Source organism: Bipolaris victoriae (genome assembly GCF_000527765.1).
Source record: "Bipolaris victoriae FI3 unplaced genomic scaffold scaffold_113, whole genome shotgun sequence".
NCBI classification, from domain to species: domain Eukaryota; kingdom Fungi; phylum Ascomycota; class Dothideomycetes; order Pleosporales; family Pleosporaceae; genus Bipolaris; species Bipolaris victoriae.
Genome location: NW_014575279.1, coordinates 81,292 through 93,615, shown reverse-complemented (window position 1 = coordinate 93,615; position 12,324 = coordinate 81,292). Strand labels below are relative to the sequence as shown.

Below are 12,324 nucleotides of genomic sequence, written 5' to 3'. Positions count from 1 at the left end.
ATTTAAATAGACACCTATAGGCCTTATACGAAAGGATATTAAAAATCTACCTAATAAGCTATTATAGTAGTTAGTTTTATATAGTTATTTTTCCTACTAGGCTAAATTATACTCTAGTTTAGATTCTATCCGGATATATATAGGAACGGGTACTGAGCCGTTATAATAATTAAGAGTAATCTTTTTTAAAAGTATACTATTTAACTATAGATTATTAAAAGAAGGTTAAAGAATACTAGTATAAAGCTTAGTAGCCTTACTATAGACTTAGTAAGAGAAGTATTAACCTAAACTCTATATAATATCAAAGACTTTAAAAAAAGCTACTTAACTTTCTAGTAAAGTATATATTTCTATAGATTATAGACTATTATAATTTAAAAAGTAAGTACTTATTTCCTTATATTTCTAATATACTTATATTATACTTATATTTAAAGCTTAACTTAAAGATAGTTTTAAGTTAAAGCTAATATACTCTATAAGTAAGTTACTTATATAGATAAGTTTCTTACTTTTACTAAATCTCTACTAAAACTACTATATTATAGTCTAAAATAGTCTACTTAAGCTCTTTATAGTATAACGTAATCTAATATATTATTCTTAGTTTACTTTTACTATATATCTATAGATTTATCTATTATATCTAGTTTTATAATACTATTTATATTATTTATATAATAGTTAATACTCTTTACTATATTTCTACTTTTTAAACGTATTTCTATTACTATATACTTTAAAGATATAAATAGTAGCTAAGTATACTTTATCTTTAATTATTAAAATTCTCTTTATTTAAATCTACTCTCTTTTATATAACTTATAATATATATAAAACGTTTTCTTACTATTCTTATCTTAGCTATACTCTTTAATAACAAAACTTATAAATATATAATAATAGAAACCTTTTTTAATACTTTTTTAAAATATATAAATATATATATTCGTAAGCTATCTATATATCTTTTTATTCTTTATTTTACTAGTTTAAATTATAAGCTGAGTTTTAGAGTATTATTAAGAGCTTATAATATCTAGAGCTAGTTATTAATATATAATAGTAAAAGAGTATATTACTTAATATTAAGAGTTAATAATATTTATTTTAGATTATATAGAACTAATTTAGTATTCTTAAATTTCTTTAAGATATTATTAGAGAGAAATAAAGTAGTAAAAGTCTACTTAAAGTAAAGAAAAAACTCTTATTTAATAATTTAGTTAATCTAGTAATATATAGGTATTTTAACGTAGTATCTATAAGTCTATTTTTAAAAGAGAAAATAGCTTATATTAAAGAGCGAAACTAGTATTAAGGTAGAGATTAAGTAGAGATAAAGTTACTAAGAGTTAGGTAGAGATTAGGTAGAGTAGTGATTAGATAAGATCTCTACCTCTACCTAAGTCTATATAACTATTACCTAATCTCTACTCTACTTAGAGATAGAGACGTATCTAATAACTAGTCTATAAAGAGCTATAAGAGCTTAGAAAAGTATAAAGATATATAAATAGTAAAAATACTATAACCTTTATAGTATATTTATAAATTTTATACATTATAGGTTTTATAGCTACTAATAAGAAGTAGACTATAAATACTAATTTCTTTTATTTTTATATACATATTAAAACACTTTAATTCTATATAATTAAGAATATTAGTTATCTAGTTATTATTTAAGACTTTAATAATTTCGTTTTAGAGTATATTACTATTTTAATACTAACTTAAAAGATAGTAGTATATATTAAAGATAATAAAGAGTAAAATCATCTATCTAGTTATATTAATGTCTTAGATAACTATTATCTACTCTCCATTACTAGACTAAATAGCCTTTAGTTTTCTATATTTCTTTAATACTATAAACATAGCTTTAGAAACGATTTAGCTTATTATAAAGTCTATTTAAAAGAAGTTATATATATTATTTATTATAATACTATACTTAGCGTTTATATAGACGACTAGATAAAACTAGATTTAGATAGTTCTAAAATCTTTATACAGAGCTCTCTTATAGTTAAGCTTATTATATATAGATTTCTTTCTTAACTTATAAATATAGCTAATATAGCTAAATTCTTATATATTAAGTATAATTTAGACTAGATTCGATAAAACTAGTCTAGTATATTTATTAAACGTTAATCTAAGCTTAAGATATAGTAGAATTAAAAGTATAAGTATGTACCTAATAATTATATTCTTCTTAAGCTTAGTTAGTTTACTTAGATTAGGTATATAACTATCTGCGTAAATATAATTTAATATATAAATTACTTAGTATCTTTTCAAAGACGTTATAAATAGCTATAGCGTGCTATTATAAGGGATTTACGTCTTATTCAAGAGTTTAAAGAGTAAGCTATATCTAATATTTAGTAGAGAGCTCTAAATACTATTCTTATTACGATATTAGAGTAGGATAGTAGTTTGAGTAGGGGCTTAGTAAAAGTGAGAAACTCGCCTATATAAGTAACTCGTCCGTAGAGTACATTTTAAGATATTTATAACTTATACTCTTTATTTAAACTATTACTTTGAATATAAAGTTATATTCTCTATATTGTTCTAGTATACTAGAGTTTAGTCTACTTTAGTCTTAAAAGAAAAATACTCCATTATACTCTACGCTATATAGATAGTTAAGTAAAGTTATACATAATAGGAAAAAGGTTAATTTCTATACTACGTTATCTATAAGTCTTATTATAAGCTTTATAATTACTAGCTGTTTGTGAACACTAGAGTATCGTACTATATCAAGGTAAAAATACGAATAAATAACTAGTACATATTCGCTATTCCGCTGGTTATATTCTTTCTAGTTCGAGAAATAAGATCCGCCCTTGAACGCTCTTGGCGTGTAACTTTGCATTAAAAGGTTCGATGTGATGGCACAGTCTGCTAATTTATATCCGGCTCTTATAACATTTATTTCGTTGTTCGCTGCGCCGATTCGGGTGACATATGTATGGGTGTGGCGCGGGTTTAGCGGGAACCGCCGTACCGTACATGTGGGATGAGGCGGATCCCTGCAGACATGCATGCTACGTATGTACATTACGTTAGAGACTTAGGACTTGGCTTTCCGCAGTGGCATATGGTGGATGTAGGGTAATCTATGTGGTGTGTCAATCCTTCACGTTGGATGTTCACTTGCAATATTTGGGTGTCTGTAGTGCTGGCGGGCATCTTGGATACTACGTCCTGTTTTAAGAACTTTGGAACTGCGTACTGATTTTGCGATATCATTAGACGTAATACATTCGTTATGAAGGAAATATGCGGCGACTCTTTCGAATTAGACATGGTAATAGGGACTTTTTCCTTCAGGCTTATCCTCGCTAACGCTCCGTGCAGTGTTTGTGTCGCATATCGTCGTCTCCGTCTTTGACTTTTGTAATTTGTTGCGCTCGATACTGAACTCGTTTGTGACAACAATATCGCTATTCTGGCGATTCAATGCACCAGGTCTGCTGGGGGGAAGGATGTCATCGTCAATGATGTTACATTCGCTGTCGCGCTGCGATTCGTTTCTCGGATGGGACACGGTACTCCTGTGGCCTGTTCCAGGGTGGTGATTACTTTGCCAGATCATTGGGTATGACAGACGCTTCGTGTTTGCTTTGGAGGCTCCGTGCGAGCCGAATAAGGGTCCGAGTAAGCGTACGAATGGGGCGCGGAGCATTGGAAGACAGGCACAGATTATACCAGCGTTCGCTTCGATGACGGACCATATCGTCGCAGGAATGGGTCCCCAGGTTGGATCTGGGTTGCTTGCGGATATTGCAATGGTCGTAGCGCGATAGATAGACGCAAAGGTCACGCTTTGTACTGTCAGCAACTCGTCTTGAGCAGATCTTCTATAACACATACAATCCACCGGTTCCAAACACTAATGCTACACCCAGCTTCTCGGTTGTTCCCATGGAGAGTTTTAGAATCTGTCGGAATGGCATGGCAAGAAGTACAAAGTCGGTGATGATCTGGACGGTTGCGTAGGAGATCCACCAGGGTTGATTGTGGAAACATTTAGCTCCTTCTATGCTGTGATCCCAGAAAGCGGCAATCGGTGTGCACTGGAAGATTGTAGCCAGGGTAAAAGCAATACCTGTAGTGACTATCCATACATCTGGAGCTATTTTAGCACGCGGGCTCATGTCATAGCGGTACAAGTACTTACTCATGACGTGGCATGCGATGCGGAAAGACGTTGTAATGATGGCGAAGATGCGATAGTACAAGCATACAACGGACATTTTATTGAACAGTAGAACCACTTTGTAAACAACTATGAGAGTTAGTAGTATTCCGGGGGTATAGCAACGCCTTGCCTATGTGGTATTCTTATGACAGAAATGAAGAGGCGATGATGGGTCTACTCACTGTTCGCCCCATAGAACCATTTGCGAGCCGTCATCCGAGATTCCGAAGGTAGTGTCTTCCAAGGCCTCCCGTAGCCATACACAACAGCTGAAGAAGATTAGCGTTTAATCTCCATACAGACCGATGAGCCTACCTTGACACTCAGTCACAGTCAGCAGAATCGAAGAAAACAAGGCTGCGATAATCAAGTAGTCGTCTATTCCTAGCCCGCTTTTCTTAATGAACCGCTGAACGATGCGTGCGCCGACAAAAAAACCAGCTAGCACGACAGCCAGCACACTGGTGAGCCAGAGACCCCATCCGCGCTCGACTGGGCCTTGAGAGCCCAGGCCGATGTTGGGAGCCATGCGGAGTGAAGATGTATACAAAGTGATGGGAATTGTTTACAGGAACCAAGGTTCCACGGATAGCGGGACCTGGCGGCATAACTAGCTATGCTGGAGCAAGGTTGCATCCCAAGGAGCCCATGATTTAGCAGTACACAGGTAAACACGCTACTATATGCAGGGTAAAGAACGTGAGCCGTGTGCCAGAGATACGAACCGACTCGCCTTGTGGGGGTCCAGTCAGGGAGACCACGAGGGCAAATGTTTCACTGCTACCGTGCCCTACGATTGGATCTGGTATTCCCAGTTTCCGGGACGGCCAAAAATGGGCTCTGCAGCAGACAAGATTTTCCTTGCTAGGGTGAACACATTGTCCCTTGGACTGCTTGGAAAAGGTGATGATCAGCGCGGTGACATTCACAGAAGAGGTATGGGCTATTTGACAGGGTGTCTTGGGTCAGTTGGAGATCGGCGATTCGTACTTGTTCCATTGACGATGCAAGAACACTGGCGTTACCAAACGCATTGCTCCTATCCGTTACGCTAGAACATGGTGAGAACGTTTTGCAAGGACATGGAAACGATAATCCCCACGGAAGGGATGCGCATAATTAGCAACTGGAAACTTGTTACAAGGCGATTAAAGGCAGGTCATCAAAATGGCCAGGTTCCGTGCGGCTGGGAAGGACGACAGGGTGGTTTTGGGACTAGCGCCCCCACGCGAAATGGTCAATGGATGCAACCGAAATGAACCTTCACCCGCAGTCGCCATGTCAAAAACGACGTCGATGCTTTGCCGTGCCAGAGCCCTACCGCGCACCCATTGTTCATCATTCGGCAGGCTGAGTAATTCCCATCCTACCTCGGTTGGCATCCGTGTCTACTCCCCACATCATTCGTCCGGCGTATAATGCATGCCGTTGACGGCGACCAAGCGACATGGGCTACCAGCTAGCCAGCCCGCTCCCGTAGCCCAGCGGCGAACCATCGTGTGGGATTTGTTCCGTTATAAGCCCGCTGCCCACCCTTTGTCGCCAGGCCAGCCACTCAAATCCTCACTGGGGCTGTCGTGGTTTCGCGTTGACAAAGATGCAGCACCTTCTCCTTACAGCTGCAGCTATAGCCTCATTTTTTGGCTCGGCTATCTCAACGCCAACAGGCAAGTCACGTGTCGAGACGTCGAGTGGCATTGTAGTCGGTCATCCAGCTTCTAACAAGACTCACGTGACTGAGTTCCTGGGAATCCGCTATGCTGAGGCGCCTGTGGGTGAGCTGCGATTCGCAGCGCCAAAGAAATATCAAGCGCCGCTAGGGTCCGTGTTCGAGGCGGCGGAGTGGGTGGGTACTGTCAATGTTACATTGCGAGAAACTTGCTAATAGTTGTAGTCAGCGTATGTTTCCACGGTACCACGCGTGAAACGCATCTAACGGCGTTGTAGTGATTGTCCCGCTGTTAAGCCGCCCGTGTCTTCATTTCCGAACTTTACACAACCATCTGGCTTACGTGTATGGAAGAACTTTGCTGCGCAGAACAACAATCCTGTATCCGAAGATTGCCTGAAGCTTAATGTTTGGACGTCGAGTGCCGGCAAAGCTCACGCCAAAAAGCCAGTGCTGGTGTTCCTCCATGGCGGGCGTACGTTGTCACTTTATGCAGAGTAAAAAACTTGCATTAACACTGCTCAGGTTTTCAGATACCCGGCCCCCACAGCCCCTTCTATAGCGGCCAGTACCTTGCCGATGCCGAAGACGTTGTGGTAGTGACGTTCAAGTAAGACTAATCGATTCTGCACGCATACATATACTGATCACATCAGTTATCGCTTGGGTATCTTTGGCTTTGCTGGTGCTCCTGGTATCGAGAAGAATGCCGCCCTTCGCGACCACCGTGCCGCTGTAGAATGGGTGCGTGACAATATCAAAGGCTTCGGAGGCGATCCCTCGCGTATTGTTATCTTCGGACAGAGTGCTGGTGGTGCTGCGGTCGATTACTGGGCGTACGCCTGGCAGAACGACCCCATTGTTTCGGGTCTTATCCCCATGTCTGGGACCTCACTCAGCTTCATCCCAAACACAGTCGAGTACTCGCAGTCTATCTGGTACAACGTTTCCCGTACGATTGGGTGCGGTGGTGCTGGCGACGTCTCTGCTTCAGTCTTAGCCTGCGTCCGTTCAGCAAACGTGTCGGCCATTCTCGCAGCAGCAGCGAGAGTTCCTGGCCTTCCCAGTGTTGGCTTGACGCAGGCGACCTTCCACCCGACTGTTGATAACCAAACAGTCTTCGCGGATTACCAGCAACTCTCTGAAGCCGGTTCTTTCGCGAGGATTCCGCTCCTACTCGGCAACACCGACCACGAAGACGGATGGTACCGCATTTCTGGATGGGCAGCCAAAATAAACTTTACCAACGCCAAGTGGGACTTATTCACTGAACGCAGCTTCACTTGTCCGACTTCCCTTTCAGCTGGATACCGTGCTCAACACAACGTCCCTACCTGGCGATACAGATACCACGGCGACTGGGACAATCTCCGACTTTACAACGGCAGCGCAGGTCTCGGGCCTCGAGGTAGCGCAGCCTACCACGGATCTGATCTTGGACTCGTCTTTGGCACTGCTCAAGATATCTCTGGTCTTCCCAACAGCCGTGCGGAAAACAAGTACAGGGACTACGTTCAGGGCGCTTGGGCAGCGTTTGCTCGAGACTCGCAGCGTGGGTTAACCAAGTATGGATGGCCGAAATACAATGCAGGTGAGTTTTTATCCAACTCCTTGAAAAAGAAATGTATACTAATATTAACAGGTGCCGCTACACTGGTGGAACTGGCCTACAACAACAGTGTCAAGCCCAACTTTGTCAATCCGTCGACTTACGATGCAGCATGCCCTGCGAAGAATGACCCGCTGCCTGGCCGAGGCGCGTTTTAAACATTTCTTTAATCTCTATCATATCAATCAAATCCAATTAATAAATCCCTGGCATCTTCTCATGGCAAACAATGCTCTCACTCCGTTTTTTCACCACAACTTGGACTTTCTTTACCATGTACACCATGTGATAGTGATATATCGCCAAGAAAACCAATATAAAAACCCCGTTCCATAGTGAGATAGTTACACAGCAGCAAGCACTACCTTGCGTCAGTGGCTTGCGCACTGACGAGTTCACACGTGGTGGCGTCCGTTTATCCCAGTTCCTTGGGGCCCTTGCATCCCGTTCCTACCACTGTATCAGCACTACACTTTAGCAACGATACTCCCCATAGCCGCAAATCTTTATTTAGCAGAATAAATAGCTCAGCATGTTTTTTTGAACTTGGAGGGTTTAAGGGCATAGCAACTTGTAAACCTAGACAAGGAAACCAAGTTCAGGGGTAAGTATATTATCCAAAAGGCAACCGGGACTAGAATCCTTTTCCCCCGCACACGTAGACTAGTCCGTTGTGGGTAAATACTGCATGCGCCCATCGAAGGAATGAAATCCTGACGGGAAGCGCAGGTACAAAAAGGCTTTGAGAGGCCCCTCCCCCCGCGCGTATGGGTTGGCAGGTGCGGTAGTACACCCGCGTTACACTACAAAAATCTCACAGAAACACACAAAATACGATTGACACCACGATGGATTTAAGTAGCACATGGCAATTCAATCCCATTGCGACCTCGTGGCCTCCAAACGTACTACAGAACCTAGCGTTCTGGACTGCAACAAATGGATCGTGGGAATACCAAATCCAGCTTTCCTGGCCGCTGAATTGGACTAGTCGCGAGGAAACGTCGGTGGTGGAAACGATGTACGCCACATCCCCCACCCCCTCCCAATTCGTTCAATAAACTTACATGCATGACTACATAGGTACATTTTAGATGGCAATGCGCTCGGCCTTACCGCCACCGAGTCGCTACGTCGACGTCGCCCCGTCGAGTTCAACATGCCGGATTGCATCGTGGTGAGCGTCGGGTATCCCGAGACGCTCCCAGACTCGCCGTATAGCAGTCAACGCAGCTACGATTTTCAACCTCCCGTGTGTGAGGGGTGTCCCGCGCCAGCAATCCCAGGAGTGCCTTCGAATGCAGATAGTTTTATCGAGTTCATCGATACAGCACTACGACCTTGGATTCGTAGCAGTGCATTCCCTAAGGCGGATTTTGATCGCGATGCATTGTATGGGCACTCATTCGGGGGACTGTTCGTGCTGTATGCACTTACTGTTCGACCAGATTTGTTTGATACATTCTTGAGTGCGTCGCCTGCGCTAACTTTCAACGATGGCTATGTGTTTAATTCTACGGAGTTTCTGGCGCCGCTTGTGACACCTGGTTCTGCGAATACGACGAATGGGACGAGGCCGGCATTCCAGATTAGCTATGGGGCACTGGAGCAAGGTCCCGTGCAGAGACGAACGGAGACGGATAAGGAATTTGAGTTGAGAAAGGGCGTTCTTGTGGCGCAGCAGATGACGACTTTGTCTCGGAAGTTGCATAGTGTGCTAGAAGGAAGTCACGCATTGAGGGATGTCAGTCTTCGCGAGTACCCGTTTAGCGACCATGCTGCTGTTGGGGCGGCGGCATTGGCAGACGGGATTGATTATTTCTTGGACTGGTGTTCGGCAAAGTATTGTTAGGGACCATGGGGGACTGGGGAGGAGGGGAAGTGCCGTGCGACCTAAATGTGGTTGAGGATGCGATTGGCAGCGAGATGCATAATCGGCCCACTTGTTTTGGGACGGCGCTGGTGTGCTCACTAAAGGCGGCATGTCAGGAGGTTTGGCGTGGGTTGGTGTGTAGTTTACATACACCTCATCTGACATGTCAACCTTGGTTCGATGCTGATCCCCACACGTGGTTCATACAGCATGGTGAGATGGGTATTGATATGCCATGGTTGTCGAAGACGTATCATTAGACGATGGTCGAAGAGATGCGGATCAACAGATACCACTCAGCACATGTGAATGAAAGCCCTGCTAAGCTCACTTGGGCCAAGACTGCGGTACGGCTGATTGCTGGTGGAGAGGAGCATCCCGCATATCCGGCAAAGCGTCCGAGACCCTTTTGCTGTTCATCCACCGATGTACCTTGTCGTGTCCTCGGTCCCCTTGTCAGGTGTACCATGACGTTTGCATGATGAAAAGAGTACCATGGCAGCCTACAATGCTACCTTCTGACTCGCTGCCTGTCTCTGGATGTGCAGATGGGCGTGTGTAGGTGTACTGCCAGCTCAACTACACGTTCCGCGTTAAGCGGTGACAACATCCACGATTAGGATGAATGCAGTATCTTTTGCATCCAAACTCTGTCAAATGGGCACCTGGCCGGGTTAGTTGCCCGTTTGGAAGGGTGATAAGTACGTCCCTGACCGCCTGGGTCGACGTCGTGGGGTGGTTGGCACCGGGGCCGTGTGAGATGGCAGCCAATTCACGAGTAGTGAGTGGTGGAAAGGGCTGACCCCACCTTGAGTGATTTGAAGGGGACGACGGTGCACGTCTCTGGCACAGCAATGGAGAGATTCAGGGTGGTATAGGGCGTGGCAGATGTGGATTCAATTCCACCGCTCATTGCGCCCAAGGTGGATGAGACGATGCGGGCAGTGACCGGCGGGCAGCGCCATTGGGTGGCGGTGGTGGGGGCGTGGGACCCGCCGGGCATAAGAGGCTCAACGGATGTTTGAGCAGCGCAGAAAAAGATTTCGCCTAGCACTTCCCGGCCCACTCTACGTCATCTTGAGGGAAGAGGAGATGAATCCCCCCAGGTACCATGAATCCATATCAAAACCACTCGGGCGCCTGCCGGCAAGCAACACGCACGCCTATCTCCCCGCTGGACGGCCTCTTCTTCCTCCGCCATCAACCACAATCACCACCACCATAGACGTAGATATTGACACAGACATTCACCTGTACACACATACATCGCCGCCATCATGCAACGCACACACACCACCGAGAGCATGCGAGTGCCATTCTCTAACATCTCCACTCTCAACATGAACAAGGCCCCGCGTCCAGGCATTGAACGCGCTCCCACATCCACCAACCTCACCCGTCCCATGCCCATCCAACGCCTCGAGGGAAAGGTCGTGATGATCACGGGCGGCGGCGGCAAAGTTGGTGTCGAATCTGCTGGTCGTCTACTCATCGAAGGCTGCAACGTCGCCCTCATCGACATTGAACAAACAGCCCTCGAGGCCGCCGTACCCGTCCTCAAAGCCGCCATCCCCACCGGCGTACCCATTGAATCGCGTCTCCTCACCATTGTCGCCGATGCCACCAAGGAAGCCGACGTCGAAGCGTGCGCCAAGAAGGTCGTCCAGCGCTTCAGCAAGCTCGATGCCGCCTTGTTGAACTGCTGCCAGCGTGGTGCCTCAAAGAGCATTTTCGACGTTACCGAAGACGACTTTGACCGTATCATGACTATCAACGCCAAGTCCGGTATGTCCTTTCCTATCTCCCTAATCACATATCCATCCAAAGCTAACGCCAAAACCAGCTTTCCTTGGCGTCAAATACGCAGCAACAGCCATGCAAACCACATCCGGCAGCGGCTCCATCATCATCCGCTCCTCCATCGCCGGTCTCCGCGGCTTCCCCAACCTCATCTCCTACAGCGCCTCCAAATTCGCTCTCCGCGGTATCGCTCTCACCGCCGCTGAGGAACTCGGTCCCCTCGGTATCCGCGTTAATACTATCCACACGAGCATTATTGAGACGCCGGGCTATAAAGATGGGTGGAGCAAGGAGAAGTTGGCTGAATTGAAGGAGGAGACGGCCCTGGATCGGTTTAGCAGTCCCGACGATGTGGCCAGTGTGGTGGCTTTCTTGGTCAGCGAGGACAGCAAGTTCATGACGGGCGGGCATCTGAAGATTGATGGCGGCTGTGTTGCTGTATAAGAGGTGGAAATGTGTATCAAGTGGTGTTTTTTTTTCACATCATGACTGAGGTGAGGACGCGATGAATGATTTTGCATGAATGGAGTTTGGGATTCGGCCCGCTGCGGCTTTTTTGGTTTCTCTTCTATGCATTCTGGTAGCATGGTTTTTTGTATATATCAAACGTGCTCGGTTGGATTGGCAGTTGTTGTTGGGTCTTTGGTTATATGGGAGGGATGGATAGAGGTGATGCAAGTATAGAATGAATCTTGACTATATGTAGGTCATGTAGCTGGATGAATAACTAGTTTATCAACACGGCTTGTCTTCTTGGTATTGCCTGCTTCGGCTTGTGCAATTGTGAGCTATATGCCTTTCGACGTCAACTTTCATGTGCCAAACGCTGACTGGCATACTGCTGTGCCCGATTGATAGTAGTAGCCTCCTATATTTTTCTTTACAGGGACATTTTACAGTGGCCTGTAGCTGTTCCACAGTATCCCGAAGACAAACAACAACCTCCAAACGTAGAACCATTGCATACCAACGTGTATCTTCCACAGTACACATCAGTCATCATCTCAGTCATTTCGAAACATGAAATCAACCGAACTCGCAAGAGGCCTCAGGACCGATGGATCCCAATGTCGGTTTTGCTACCGGTGCTTCGTCGATGTGAATGGCGTTCCAGATTCCATCTAGATTGCAATGATCGTGACCATGATAC

The 12,324-nt window shown here is 44.6% G+C and overlaps 4 protein-coding genes across 4 annotated transcripts; 3 read left to right on the top strand and 1 right to left on the bottom strand.

Annotated features, from left to right (window-relative positions):
• Nucleotides 1-3,320: 3,320 nt before the first annotated feature.
• COCVIDRAFT_110679 (hypothetical protein) lies at nt 3,321-4,752 on the bottom strand (the record flags this gene model as incomplete). Its single annotated transcript, XM_014696814.1, has 5 exons — nt 3,321-3,846; nt 3,896-4,151; nt 4,203-4,310; nt 4,406-4,492; nt 4,539-4,752. 5 exons carry the CDS (start codon nt 4,750-4,752, stop codon nt 3,321-3,323), a joined length of 1,191 nt encoding a protein of 396 aa, XP_014552300.1.
• Nucleotides 4,753-5,820: 1,068 nt separating this feature from the next.
• On the top strand, nt 5,821-7,659 carry COCVIDRAFT_110675 (hypothetical protein; the record flags this gene model as incomplete). Its single annotated transcript, XM_014696813.1, has 6 exons — nt 5,821-6,069; nt 6,118-6,122; nt 6,171-6,367; nt 6,418-6,502; nt 6,549-7,483; nt 7,535-7,659. 6 exons carry the CDS (start codon nt 5,821-5,823, stop codon nt 7,657-7,659), a joined length of 1,596 nt encoding a protein of 531 aa, XP_014552299.1.
• A 690-nt stretch (nt 7,660-8,349) lies between these two features.
• Nucleotides 8,350-9,353, top strand: COCVIDRAFT_30327 (hypothetical protein; the record flags this gene model as incomplete). The annotated part of the gene is made up of 2 exons (XM_014696812.1): nt 8,350-8,522; nt 8,585-9,353. The coding sequence occupies 2 exons, from the start codon at nt 8,350-8,352 to the stop codon at nt 9,351-9,353; spliced, it is 942 nt and encodes a 313-aa protein (XP_014552298.1).
• A 1,298-nt stretch (nt 9,354-10,651) lies between these two features.
• COCVIDRAFT_30326 (hypothetical protein) lies at nt 10,652-11,618 on the top strand (the record flags this gene model as incomplete). The annotated part of the gene is made up of 2 exons (XM_014696811.1): nt 10,652-11,159; nt 11,218-11,618. 2 exons carry the CDS (start codon nt 10,652-10,654, stop codon nt 11,616-11,618), a joined length of 909 nt encoding a protein of 302 aa, XP_014552297.1.
• Nucleotides 11,619-12,324: the final 706 nt, after the last annotated feature.